This window comes from Abramis brama (assembly GCF_963993115.1).
Source record: "Abramis brama genome assembly, chromosome: 2".
Lineage (NCBI taxonomy): Eukaryota > Metazoa > Chordata > Actinopteri > Cypriniformes > Leuciscidae > Abramis > Abramis brama.
Genome location: NC_139964.1, coordinates 28,556,318 through 28,571,889, shown reverse-complemented (window position 1 = coordinate 28,571,889; position 15,572 = coordinate 28,556,318). Strand labels below are relative to the sequence as shown.

Below are 15,572 nucleotides of genomic sequence, written 5' to 3'. Positions count from 1 at the left end.
CGTCACTTGCCACCGCAAACATCCAATAGGAAAATTCAACTGCAGTAGCCACCGTTCAACCTGAAGAGGGCAGAACTCAGATGTTTTTACACCATATACTGTAAAATTAAAACACTTTATACCCAAATGTCAAAAAAGTTACTTGAATCAATGAACAGCACTAATAAAGCCCCATTCTTACAGATCATTAACTAAAAAAAGTTGGTTTAGGGTTTAGTTACCCTTTAAAGAAAAACTAACAGGTCTGTGAGAGCCGGAATTCTTACTGGTTGGTAGGCGATCAAATACTTATGTCATGCAATAAAATGCAAATTAATTATTTAAAAATCATACAATGTGATTTTCTGGATTTTTACATGCTTTGTAAGTAGGAAAACCTGCAAAATCGGCAGTGTATTAAATACTTGATCTCCCCACTGTATATATATATATATATACTGTATATAGATATACACACACACACACATATATATATATATATATAGATAGATATACACACACGTGTGAGTGTGTGTACATGTGTATATATGTGCTTTATTGTTATTAATCAATGTGTGTTCTTTGTTTGTGTGTGTATATATATGTGTGTGTGTGTGTGAGAGAGTGTGTACAGATATATGTGTGTATATATGTGCTTTATTGTTATTAATCAATGTGTGTTCTTTGTGTGTGTGTGTGTGTGTGTGTGTGTGTATGGGCAAAGAAAAAAAGGGACAAGCCAAACAAGGCAAAATATTTAGTGGTCTTTTAATGGTCTTAATCTTTTTAATCACAAATCGCTGGTCAGGAAATTAGCAAGAATTGCACAAATACTGTAGATAAAGTAACTTGACAGAATAGCTTTCTCCAACAGCGTTTTACAGGAAGAAGAGTCAGTGTTGTTCCACTCCATGCTAATGGATTAAAAAAATGTCTCCCAGTTTGCATGAGTTTAATTTGAGACCAAATATTCTCTATAGGGTTCAAATCAAACAAAACATGAGCCTGATGGACTCGTTCTCAAGCCACTTCTTGGTTGTCTTTGCAGTTTGGGCAGGAGCATTGACTTATTGAAAAATGACACAATGACATCTTCATCCATGCTTCACTGTGCGGTAGAGATACAGTTATTGTTATATTTCTCAGCAGATTTACGAAGACACTGCTCCTGAGCATCACCATGCAACTCTTGTTTTATTGTGATTCATTCATCCCAAAAACTTTATTTACTCTGATGTTTTTCTGAGACAGCAATGGCTTTTTAAACAGTACATTTGCTTAAATGTTGCTAATTTTTTGGCCCAGGAGAGTGTGTGTCTGTGTGTGGGTGTGTCTATATATAGACACACACACAATTATTAACTTTTCGTAACCTATTTTAAACAATTTGTGGTAGCTTTCCTGACCTAAGCATGACCCTTTACTGACTAGAATCCAGGTTTAATCAAGAGGATCAAGTGATAAGTAATTTCAAGATCTCTTTTAGTGTCCACAGCGAAGCAAATTTATTGCATTCAAAGCAAATGCCAAAGACAAATATAATCTGAGTTGAGGACATTCTTTGAAACAAGTAACAAAAACTATGAAGTTTGAATATCATATTGACTGGATATTTCCAGAGCAGTCCTAAAATGTTTTATCACCTATATTGAAGTAAAATATAACATCCATTAAAATAATCCATATACGTTTCAAAGCTACTTCACACTGACGACCAAATGCTTTTTATCTGAGCATGATGTAAACAGACACGGGGGTAGTTTGAAACTTTGGCATGTGAATTTCTAAATCCTGTTCTGCAGTTTCATGCAGTATTTTCCCAGCTTTTCTCATCACAGTTCAATGTATTAGCAGCCACACATCACGCAAAGGGAAACCCGTCCCATTTCATTCAATCCCTGAGGGGCCTGTTCATGTAACTGAAATGTTGATTATTCATTTTAAAGGGCTTATGCTGGATTCTTACTGCTTGGTTGGCATTTCATACTATATACTGGCTTAAAAGAGTTTTTCTTCCGGTGTACGTGTGAGTAAGAGAGAGACAGAGAGAGGGAGTGTGTGCATGTGTGTGAATGTTTGCCTTCAAGTATGAGTGTTTTTTGAGAGAGGATCATTAACATCCACAGCTGCTCTGTCCATCAGGGGGTGTGTCTTGCAGAATTGGGCCTTTGTGATTGCTTAATATACTGGGGTCTCCGTCCAAGCTCTCGTTCATTTTGTCGCAGATGATGTCGACCAGCCGCTCAAACACCTGCTTGACGTTAATGTTATCCTTTGCACTTGCCTCGAAAAACTGGAAGCCTGCAAACAGACGGCAGAGAAAGAGAGAAACAGAAGAGGAGATATCTCGAGTTATACACAAAATATGAAATGTGAAATAAAATCACATTTGAATAAAATTGTATAATAGTAATAATAATAATAATACATTTTATTTATAATGCGCCTTTCACATTCTCAAAGTGCTAAATGTATGGTTTATTAACCTAAGAATATAATTTTTACAAGCAGAATAAAAACATTCTACACATAATTAGTGGCCATCTGATATTTGCCATTAAGTTTTCTGTTTGGCCTTTTAAGAATCTGAAGTGGGACTTTTATTTTGACAGACGGACAGGAAATTCCCATTCTCCATCTTCATTAGTTTACTGCATTTGTTTAAAGTCACCATGAAATCAAAATGAACTATTCTTATTTTTTTATGAAATACTGTAGAAAAATTAAGTTTCATACCGACTTCAACCGTTCTAATAAACGAAACACAAATGCTATAATACTTTTTTCCCCATGTACTGTCAGATATAAGCTTTTATATAGTTTAAACAATTTTTTACATAATCTAATAAACATTAAATGCCAACAAACCTCACAAACATCTGCAAATCCAGCAGTTAGATCTTCTAGTGTTACAAAATCAATGTTTCTATATAAAGTATGTGTTTATTTTATGTATATATATATATACACTATATATACACACTGCCCTTCGCTGTTTGGATTTAAATGCAAATGCTTAAGCGTCAATGATTGGATCATTATTGCAGTGATTATTATTTCTAGCATGTTATATGTTTGGCAACAGTTCTTCAAACTCTAATTGATGGAGTGTGTACCAAAAATTGATGTACCTCATAACATCACAACATGCATTTCCATCAAGAGGTGCATCAGTTTTTGGTCAAGATCTTGTATTGACAATGCAAGAGTCCAGCACTCTGTAAAGTCTCCTCCAGCACATCCCAAAGACTTCCCATGAATTTAAGATCTGGACTCAGAGGAGCCGATTTGGTCTGAGCCTGATGAATCTTGACATTATCATCCTGCAATATGAACATGATGTGTCTTCCTTCACGTTTGTTTAAGAAATGAAAAGCTTCACAATCCATCAAGTAGGGTTAGAAGAACTGTTGCTCCACACATAACATGCTAGAAACATAAAAATTACTGCAGTTATGATCCAATCGTGCATGTGTGTGTTTTATATCCGCCATCAAATCTATAATAGTCATCCACTACATATGTCATAACTCATTATATCTAACATCTATTGAGCAATAAAGGTCAGTGTACACCCTCTGAGCAACACATTTGCTTTCTGTACTTTGAAAGGCCTGCATCATTCATAGCATTTCTTCTGTCCAAATAAGGCTGTGCAGCACAGAGGAAATTCAGAGGGTGACGAGCCATGCACAGGGTCCAAAATTAACACTCGCCAAGCGCCGAAGGAGAGTAGAACTTGGCTTTAAAATGGTTCGCCTCCAAAACTTACAATTCTGTCATTATGCAAGTGAACATGTCATTCCAAACCTGTATGATTTTTTTTTTTTATGTGAAAAAAGAAAAATGTATTTGTTTGAAGAATATCCATGCAACTAAATGTCATATATTGGAAGTGCATGGGGACTGGGTCTGCAAAACTACAAAAGGACAAGAAAGATAAAAGTATTATAAAAGCAGCATTTACAACTATATAAAAAATAATGCATAATGGCATAGCAAGTTAGAAATATTTGTTTAGCCAGTAAAATTCACCCACCATTGGGAGGGATTGCCAACAAAACGTAATTGACCTATCGGAAAGCCCCGCCCCCCCTTAGTTACTGTTGCTATCTCGGACAAACAAACAGAGTTGCTAACTTTCTTACAATGACAGCCGTCAGTGTGAAAACCTTGTCCCAAGATGTTTTTGATTGATTTTGGACACTAAAGGACCACCTCTTGTTGAGGAGCATTCATTCATGCCATGGAGGGATATATAAAATATTTTTAAATAAATATGGTGGTACGTAACACGATTAATTTGGAAGCAAGGGTTTACAGATTACAATGCAAGCGGGAGAAGCCTCATGTTACGGTCATCACGATCGCTGATGGCTGTTTTTTACCAACTGTACATGAGGTGAAAACGTACGTTAGGTTTGTACGTTAGCATAGACTCACTAACTTTAATTGTAATTTAATGAGTGAGAGTATGACAACCAGAAAATGAACGTTGTCGTCTTCAGTTGGGATTGGGGTTAAATCCTTAGGGATCCAGGTTACTGTGCCCACATCATTGATATTATAAATAAACCGCACTTGTCTTATTGCGCAGATAATTGTTCACAGTCCGTTCGCACAAATTTTATCATACTTTTAAACGCGCTGGCGAACGCGCGCACAGTGCAGTGATTCAGTACATGAATACCCATGCCCATCCTCTCAGGATACCTGGAATCTGTGTTACAAGTACCCCAGGCACATCGTTTTACCATTTTCGTAGCATAAACACCATAAAACCAATGAGAGCTTCGGATCTTCCAATGTTTCTCTATGGCGCTGAAACCTAAAGATGTCCGAGTTCTGGCCCCTTGCAACTGATACTCAACTGCCATTGGCTCATTTGCGTTCGAGGGGAGGGGCTTACCTGAATGCTCAAGTCTTTATTTACAGGCTCGTGTGTGTGTGTGTGTGTCTAATGCTTGTCTTTGTCCTGTAACATGCCTAGCTCATTAGCCAGTCTTTGCCCGTCCTCTCTGGCCACCAGCCTGTCGTCCTCCAGATCACATTTGTTCCCCACCAGAATCACCTGAGCGTTGTCCCACGAGTACGTTTTAATCTGAGTTGCCCTGGAAAAAACACACACACACACACACACACACACACACACACACACACACACACACACACACACACACACACACACACAGTCAATTTTGAACTGACATGCTCATGAGCGCCCTCTTTGTGGCCGTTATAAAATGTGTGGCACTTCAACAAGAAACACACAACATTTCAATCACTCTCACTTTGAGTTACTACCTAGAGACATAGCAGATTGGTATTAATTAAAAGAATTATTATTACTCTGGGACCTTATCAGCCATGTAAGACTATAAAGTAAACTCACCAGTCCTGCACGGCGTAGAAGGATTCTTGGTTAGTGATGTCATACATTAGCAGAAAGCCCATGGCCCCTCTGTAATACGCTGTGGTTATGGTTCGGTACCTCTCCTGCCCTGCTGTGTCCTGAGAAACAACATACAAGCATCCTAAATATAGCCATTAAACACACATTTTATACATCTAAGCATTACTTCCTAAAACACTGTATAGCAGAAACCATGTGGATTGCAGAAACCATCCATTGCTTTATTTGCTTTGAGTCTGTCAACCTTACGAGTTATTTTTCTCTATGGTTGGTTGCTGTTATTTCTTGCTAAAAGAATGTAATATTTCAGCAGAGTGCTGAAAGACTTCAAATAAATATGATATTTCACCATTAATTATGTGCAACTAAATTTTTAAGGTGTAGCCTAAGTCATATAGAGACACACACACACACACACACATACATATTTAATAAAACACTTTATTACATGTAAAATTATGTAAAAATTATGTAAAGAATTTTGTGTGATGAAGCAAATGATGTGTTTAATAATAGTTTTAATAGTTTTAATGCTCAATTACTCACACAGCTACTCTAATTACATCTTTAGTAAACTTAATGGGCAAATAAAATAAAATATTAAAAATCACAGCGATATTGACAATGTTAGATAATTTTATATTTTATGATGGATGGATGTGCTTTTTGGGGCTTCAAAATCTCAGTTACTAATATTCACTCCTATTATAAAGCTTAGATGGGCCCAAATATTTTTTTTATATAACTCTGATTGTGTTTGGCTGAAAGAAGAAAGTCATGTACACCTACAATGGCTTGAGGGTGAGTAAATTATGAGATAATTTTCATTTTTGGGTGAACCAACCCATTAATGCAAACATATCTTAAATATTTGATAATTTCTGTTAATGCATGTCTAATTGTAAGTAAAAAAAAGAAACTTAATTATTCAAGTAAATGCAATGCAAATGAAACAGACTCTTAGAGGTTGAGGGTAGGGTTTAGAGGTTAACAGCCATGTTAATCTGGTAACTAGGCAACGTTTGATTAGTTTCCATGATACTGAAAAGCCTTGACTTGATTTAGAGTGCTGTGACCTCACCTATGTAGGTTCCCATGGCAACTCTTGGTTTGGGCAGCTGTTAGAGGGTTGTATATATGCATGTATTGTATTTAAGGGATGAACTGAATTCAAACTAATGGGAGCTTAACAAAAGCCTCGGCCCCTTCTTTCAACAGAGATAAGATGTGCTAGCTGCAATACACACACACACACACACACACACACACACACGCACACACGCACACACACACATAACAAAGACAACTGAACCATTTCTGCCTATGCAATCTTACATGCTTCATTCTGATCCGAATGCATCCTTTAAAATCAGGAAATGATTCTTTAATGTCCATGACTGTGTCAATACAGCAGTTAAATCTACAGAGCACTGTGATGACTAACCCAATGTAATGAGTAATATTTGCTCTTCCTTCATAGCGAAATGCCTCAAATTACATTCGCCCTTGCCTTTAAATGATGGACTCCTCCTTAAAGTAAACAAAAGAGAGAGAGAGTACATGCAAATGAGCACATACTGTATATGGTACTTTCAACAAAAATATGCTACACTTTAGTGTCCCAAGAGTTTATAATAAAAAATAATTTAAAAAAAAATCACTGAAGGCACAAATCCCCAAGTTTTTTTTTGTTGGTGACTTCTACAGAATTTTATGGCAAACTATTATATAGCATACAGTTAACACTGCATGAAAAGATGCTGGTTTTAAACACCCCTAAGCTCTTAAAATAAGGATTAAGGCCTGTTCCATCTCAGAGGTGTTGATATAAACTTTGAACTGTATCCTGAAGTTCATGAAAGAATGAGATTATTTTGGCTGTTAAATGGATCATCGGTAATCCACTTTAGACATTCTGCTAACTATAAGTACCTACCTGTCATGTCAACTGCCAGTCATTCGAGTATTAGTAGGTTGTCTGCTTGGTATCTGCTGACACTTTATTTTGATGCTCCCCAATAGACATTCTGCTGACTATAAGTAACTTTGCAAGCACTTGTCAACTTATACTAACCCTAACCCTCTCCAAATACTCTAATGAGAGTTAGTTGACATGAAGTTGACTTGAAGTTGTAAAGTTACTTATAGTTAGTAGAATGTCTAAATTGTAACTGAAAGTCTAATAAACATGTGTATGGAGATACAACAACACAAACACCATTTGATTATTTAACTTCTTACTCACTGCTATAGAAATACAGTCAATAAAACATGACTGATTATTAACCAAACATTTCCAAACACTTAGTAAAGAGCAATGTGGCTCCTCCGCACCCACTAAATACACCACACACACATGTACACATCACAAGGCTTGGACTACGCTCTGGGATCTTGACGACAGAAGATGGCCTTTACTGAAACCAGTAAAGAGGATTTAATGCAGTGGTTCTCTACAGGTACAGCTGGGAAAAAGTGCAATGCTAAATGCAAATAATAAAATGCAACTAACCATATAATCAATATAGTTAATTATTAAGATAGAAAAATAAATGGGTGCATACATTTTTAAAAGGGAGGAGAAAACTACATTCCAGAATCCAGTCCTGATAACAATCAGAGAAGTTTGTTACACTCATTTTATGAATGAGAAATGTAAATAGGTTTGGTTTTGGCTAGATCTGCTCCCAAAAGAAATACAGAGAAGAAAACATGTTGATGCTGCTACTGCTTAAACCTTAAAGGCACAATATGTATTTTTTTTGCTTTAAAAACATAAAAAATCACTATATCTATGTTATATATTTTTTAAAGTTGTGTATTTACATTATCCCGACAGTTCCAATTAACTTCTAAATCCAGAGAAATTAATATTTTAATTCAAAGACACGGACCGTGTCTTTATTTCAGTTATGTCGCAGTCAATGGCGTCATATCCGCGTTGTCCTTGGTTTCCGCTCGTGCTGCCATGGTAACCAGAGCTATGAACCAGAGCCCTCTGATAGTAACCAAGACGACAGACGTGGACCACTGTAGTTCGCAATGTCTATCTGCACGCTGTTGTTGTTTCGTTCAAACATTATAGACCATGGCAAGCAGACTTTGGATAAAAAAGGAGAACTAAAACGAGAATCAATATCAGCGCTGTGTTTTCGAGATGCCGAGAGCTCCCATAGACAGTATACAAACGAGAGCTCCACGTCCGAGACTTCGACCGCTCCTACATGTACTTTATTAAACAGGTGAGCACATTTACATAAAACTAATCAATGTTATATAGTTCAACAATGATAAAATGTCAGAATATGATCTGTATGTTATTCTAATGTTGATCTAGCTTAACGTTACTGCTAACGTTAGTCTCATACAGACAAACTAACACATAAGTTACATTTCAACACATTCAAATGCAGTTTAGTGTGATAGTGTAATGTTAGACCAAGTGAAACAGCGCTGCGTTACCTCACAAGTTTAATTTGTCTAATAAACTGACCTGTGAGTAGTGATTCTGCATGTAGTTCGGTAGAATGAAATGTCCATATTCCTTTTATATCCGCGGGACTCGCGTCGCGTTTGGAGCGGTTTGGAGCTGATAGCTGTCTCTTAGCAATCCCGAACTGCTTCATATCATAGTCATGACAAAAACATTGATGTATTCAGTCATCCATAAACATTATTAGATCGGTCGGCTTGACGTTGACGACAAGATCCATAATTCTTAGCAAATGTTGCGTCATCAAACTACGCCTTTGTTATTGTAAATAGGTTAGCGACCCCTAGTGGAGAAAAAATCCCACACTGTACGTTTAAGGTTATATGATAGTAAAACGTGCTGCTGCAAGACAAAAGAGACCCTGTGGCAGATCTAGACAGGTGGTGCTGGGGAGGAGGAGGGCCCAATAAATGCGAGAGTAGATCGTAAGAAGCCACTGATTGGCTGCTGAACCAGCGACGAGACAGTATGACAATTCAGTATGAATGAATTGCAAATGAATTTCAATTTTTGTTCAATAAACTTTTGTACGGTAAATACTTTTGGTAGCACATTGGGTCGCCACTTGATATCCAATGTAAAATATGCGTCCTGAAGCAAAACTAGTTGAGAACCTCTGGTCTAATATATGATAAAAGCATCAGCGCAATCTAATTCAACAGTTGGGACTGTGCCATCAGCCTTGACATGACATCATTTTGCTTCGGCTTTTCTAATCAATCATACTTGCCGTATTATACCATTTTTATTAATACCTGGGAAGGCAGAATATCATCTGACTTGATGGTGGACTCTAACTTGGGCTAGCAAGCAACCCCCTAGCAACTACCTAGAAAGCCCTAGCAACCACATAGTAACGTCCTGGCAACTTACCCACAATCCTAGCATTGTGTCCACAAGTTTTTGCACATGTAATGTAAAAAATCTAGTTACTAGATTACAGTCTATTCTAGTTCTATTCTAGTCAATTTCAGATTACTGGAAGCAGAGCTGAGTTGTTCTATGGTGGGTTATCAGCACACAAGTGCATTCTGGGTAAATGCTACTCAACACCTCTTGAGACGTTCTCACCCACTTCCTTTCATCAACAGAAAGTACTGTCGCTTCCTCTGTCGAGGAAGGCTGCGGCTGTGAACTGCCGAACAACAACAATAACAACTAAACTTACTGTTTCAAAACATCGGAATTTACAGAATTTAACAAACAGACCTAAAACACTTATGCAGCCACAAAAACACACACCAGATCATAATTGTTTGGCAGCACTGGGTCTCAGTATTGATTTAATTAGTGATTCAGTGCAGAAGGCAGATGGATGCTGGTCTGGACTGTCAAAAAGCACAACCAATTTGATTTTATGGCTTTTATTTTCTAAAGGTTCCCTCAAAATGGATTTAGCCCTGTGTGTGTGTGTGTGTGTGTGTGTGTGTATGTGTGTGTGTGTGTGTGTGTCCCACAAATAAAGCATCAAATGATGGGGCCATCTGGTTTGGGTTGGTCTGGATGTTTTGTAACATTAACCATCATTGCTCTCACTCTCTCTCACACACACACTCACAAACACACAAACACCACCTACATTATCTTGATCAAAGTATTACTAAGTCATACTGACACATGGTTAGTGGATCCTCTTTTCACAACACTCGACTTTGGCAATAACAAGTCTTTCTTTTCTGGCTCAAACTGTAAATATAAATAATAACAGATTTTAAAGCACTGACATTTTTCTTCCAATATACCTGCAATGAAATTGCATGCATTTAAACTCTGGCAACTAAAAGCATTGCACCAAAGACTCGCATAGCCAGACTAAAGTGCAACAGTCGGGTTTCGGAAGAAAAAATCCCATTCATTTTCTCCATAGGGGAATTTATTTGTAACGATAACTTAAAAACCTTTAAAGACAGCCCTACTGTGAGCTACTTGAGGTAGTCAATTGATGGTATACAATTTTTTTGAAGTCGTCAGTCCACATTTATTTCAACTTATTGTTAAAATAATCATGTATAATGGTGGGTTTTGCTGGTCAAAAACTACAATACCCATAATTCTGCAGAGAAATCTTTCAGAGAAAGTCAGAAAATTTAAATGAATAAATCATGGCGAAAAAAACTCTTTAGTGCTCGCTCACTCCCACGAATCACTGTGAATGACGTATACGTATTTTGAAATAAACGTAAAATTTGTTGATTCAACAAGTTTTTTATATTTATCTGTCGTTTCATTTGCAATGCTTCATGGGATTGTGCCCTCACTAAAGCCTTTAAGGCCCGTTCACACCATGAGGGATAACTACAAAGATAACTATATTATTAGCGTCCACACCAACAGACGATATTGTTCTGTTTATTCAATGCGTTTATTCTGTCACTTTAAATGCTCGAGTTCGTTACAGCAGGATGGATTCTGAATGGCTGTCTATGTTTTTATCGTTCATCAGCTGAATAAAATCGTTCTGAAAGTGATTCCAGCGATATCGTTTCTCTGTGCCGTTATCGTTATAGCTGTGTTGTGAACTCTGCTATTCTTTAATATTGAGAAATTTTTTTAGAACGATATCTTTATAGTTATCGTCCTTGGTGTGAACGGGCCTTTAGTATCTTAGTTTTTAGGGGCCATTTACATGATACCGTTTTCAAATTAAAACTTTGTATGCTTTTTTGTCGTTCATTTCACAACGCCGTTTTGGCGGCCTGAAAATGCAAACTTTTGAAATACCATTGAAGAAAAAACAAATTCAAAATATGGCACACCATTTTTTGTCTAGACTTTAAATGAACAAATATAGGTACTACCCACCATCCTCATGTAAGCTACATAAACGACTCTAATGTCTCATCTTCCACACTCACCCATATCTGCAGTTTGACTCGCTTCTCGTTGCGGTAAACCGTTTTGACTTTGAAGTCGATGCCGACCGTGCTGACGAACGCAGAGGTGAAGGAGTCGTCAGCGTAACGGAACAGAAAACTAGTTTTTCCAACACTGCTGTTGCCAATGATGAGGAGCTTGAACATGTAGTCAAAATTCTGATCGGCCACATCCTTCTGCACCTGCGTCTGATTACGGGTATCGTTGGCCGACGCCATCTAGAGGGGCGGAGGAAAAGTCAAAATGTAAGAGAGACAAGCTATGCCATCACCAATTTCATTGAAGGTTAATAATGACGGTTGTCTAACCCTCCAGCAAATCTAACCAGAAGAAAACCACCTTCATATGTTGGGCCCTGAGAATGCTGTGACCTTTTTGCACATTTATGCTGGCTGTCTGGTCTACAAACTCACAACCAAAGAAGTGAAGTGACACAGGAGTGGAGTTCTCGTGCGAGACTGGATTTATTCCAGTTAAAATCGGTATCCCACAAGAAGCTTGCAATCCAAGTTGTCTGTGTGCTGATTTGCAGTCAAAAAGAAAAAGGAGGAATATGAAGGAGAGGTTGGTTGCTTGCTGAAGTCATGTTTGCTGATGCTTTGTTGCAGGTCTATGACTCCTCCCCCTGAAATTTCATTGGCTGTAAGTCGTCGCTGATGTCGCCAATGGGAGTTTTGTGCAACAAACTTCCATATTCTGTAAAACAGGTTGCATCGCTTCCGGTTCAAGTCTTTTATATGTGCTTCGTTAAATATAGAGCCGTTTTACCTTCAAAGACACCAGCATAACTTTTGTCCATTGCATATGCAGATTAATATCTAAAAGTTTTTTTTTATTTTTCTTCTCACTAACATTTACAACATTTAAATCAAATTAAAATGCCAACAATAAAAAGAACTAGCTAGGTTAGCTGGTCACCTTAAAAGTCCATGGATATCGGCGTCAGTTCGTACTGCCGTTAATGACGGGTTGAGACTACACAATATTTTTATCTGTTACTTACAATAGTCACAGTGTCAGATTATGCGATCTTGACTCCTAAACGCTTGTCGTGGACAACGTGTCAGACAACACATTTCTTCCCGACCAATCGTTGCTTGCCGTCGACGTGCGTGATGTCATAGAGAAGACGAAACTAGCCGGTGTCATGACAAATTGGGTCCTTCCTAGAAATCAGGTCTCCCCAAACCGTCAGTTAATGATTATCCTAATGAGTGATATTAATTTAAAATTCGCATAGCCTACTATATAATGCGTATGAAAACACAATAGTGCACAATAAAACCAATTGAACGTAATTTCTTACACTTGATTAACTCTTAATTAATAAAGAATAATAATAGCCTATCAAGTGAATAATTGAACATCATTAATTTGTTTGATTTATAACTGAAATACTTGGACATTTAACACATAATTTAACTAATAATTACATTGAAGATGATTAAAAATATATGTATGGTAAGTGCAAATGTGTGTATAAACTAAGCTATCAGGCTAATCGCTTATCTGTATGCTATGCTAGTATATAAGCTAACTAATAGAGACATACTGTAAATGGTCGTTATAATGTAGTTGAAACAGCATTTATCATAACATGATTTTGGAGGAATTGTAACCAGGCGCTAAAGAGAGTACCTATTAAAAGCAATTTAAACCAATGGGGGGCCCCAAGCCTCTGATTTTGGTCATTTGTCACGATTTCCACAAAACTGTTGGCTAGTTAAAATCGGGGCTAAATTGTGCAGTGTGTACCTGGCATTATCTAAAGCCCCATTGATACTCTGTCATGTAGTTAGTATTCTGTGAAGTATTCTTCTTGCACTGTCATCTATCTCTCTCTTTCTTTCTTTGCGCATCAGACATGCTGAGTGAGGATCTTTCCTTGATTCAGAGCCATTACAGAAGAGACCAGCTCAGCACAATTCATTCTGGACAGAAACAAGTGCTTAAAGTGGGAAGCACATAAGAATAGGGGAAAGAGTTCAGCCGAAAATACAGATTCTATCATTATTGTGTAGCTATCCTGTGATACTGTATGATGCAGTTATTTGACTCAGTAATTTTATGTGCTTTTTTTTCTTTCATTTTATTAGTTTTTTGTCCCATTTAGCTTTAATTTAGATTTACTTTGACATTTATAAATTAGATTTATTTCAGTTTTAGTAATTTTAGTACTTCAACTTATACTTATTTTCAGTTCTAATTTTTTAAGTTAATTTTAAGTTTTTATATTATATAATTTTATTTCAGCTTCATTTCAATTAACAAAAACGATTTTCAATATAGTTTTGCTTAGTAAGTTAACAACAAACTGGTATGTATAACTGAAGATTTTCTGTGAATAACTACTTAAATTTCAGCCTCTTTGTCACAGAAAACTTTGTTGTATCACTTCAGAAGACTTGAAATACAAATGGATAAATCCTAAGGATTATTTTTATAGTATTTTATGGTATTTTTATGGTCCCTTTTGAGCTTGACAGACATAAAGACTTTAAGACTCTCCGAAAAGCCTTACATTTTTGTTCCACAGACAAAAACAACACAACATGAGGATGAGTAAATAATGACATGCGGTGAATTCAGAGTGATTTGGACACTTTTTGCCATTGAGATGACTTGGGAAAAATGGTCCAATCTACCTGAATTCACCCTAAATTATTCCCATAAACACCCATTTCCTTATAAGAAAAACGACAGAGACCTTCCTGAACAAGTATTAACATCCTGCTCAAGCCGAGAAAGAGATTATCACATTAACACCTGTAAATTACCTGAAGAGGGAGTTACCAGGATATGACACACCTTACACACATGAATGAACACAATGCTGTTGGGCCACTGCAATTTGAAATAAAATTACATGAAAGCCCTTTTGCGCATGCAGGCTAAGATTAAGATTACAATCAAGTTAGATTTGATCTGATGCTGGTCGACACAAACAGCATCACACACCCTGAATATGAAATCTACAGATCTGTCAAACACAACATCAGCTTACACACTCAGAAAATATTAATATGATCATGTCATCAAAAACTCAATTCTGAGGTTAAAAGGGAATAAATAGAGATATCTGAAACGGTTCCAGTCATGCTCCCATATGGACATCTTCATATATCTCTCTACTACTGTAAACGATTAATGAAAAATGCGTATCCTTCGGGCACAAACATAATATGGTGACTAACCTTATTTGTCTCTTCTTAGAGGTGTTTATTTTACTCTATAAAGTTGATGTTGCGCGTTTCCTCAGCTGGTTTCGCACATCCAGTCTTCGCAGATCCAGTTTCACTTTTCCAGCAAAACACACTGGAAATGGTCCACTCACTCACTCGCCGTATCGGTTTAAAACCCGAGTATTCCCTTCCCTTCAGAGGGGCGTTGCGAACCCAGAAGCTTGATGTCTGCAGAGACCTGGCTGTCGACCAGTTTTTATTTGTGCTGACGGCTTGTCGAAAGGGCGATGGCTGTTCCCAGATCAGCTAGTGGCCCTGGCGAGCGTCCACGAGCAGCCAATCAACAGGTCTCCAGTCAGTCAGACACACTCAGCATTATCTGCCACTCACATACGGGTCATTCTGGTAAACGGCTGCCCTTAGCGGTCTCAAAAAGTGGGGAAAAAAGTAACAGGATCGACAGTTGTAAGGTTTATTAACACAAGCTTTGTTATGAATCTACACGATGTCCATTTAAGAAAGAGAATTTAACGCTGATAGACTTACAAATTTACACTTATTTACTAGGCTACTATACAAAATAACGGCAACTGACAAACATAAAACATAAATTTACAAGGGAAATAGGAGA

The 15,572-nt window shown here is 37.2% G+C and overlaps 1 protein-coding gene across 1 annotated transcript; it reads right to left on the bottom strand.

Annotated features, from left to right (window-relative positions):
- Positions 1 to 730: 730 nt before the first annotated feature.
- Positions 731 to 15,245, bottom strand: rab3da (RAB3D, member RAS oncogene family, a). Its single transcript, XM_084097337.1, has 5 exons — positions 14,954 to 15,245; positions 11,741 to 11,977; positions 5,372 to 5,490; positions 4,966 to 5,090; positions 731 to 2,280 (listed from the first exon to the last, which is right to left on the bottom strand). Exons 2-5 carry the CDS (start codon positions 11,975 to 11,977, stop codon positions 2,093 to 2,095), a joined length of 669 nt encoding a protein of 222 aa, XP_083953463.1. The 5' UTR covers positions 14,954 to 15,245; the 3' UTR covers positions 731 to 2,092.
- Positions 15,246 to 15,572: the final 327 nt, after the last annotated feature.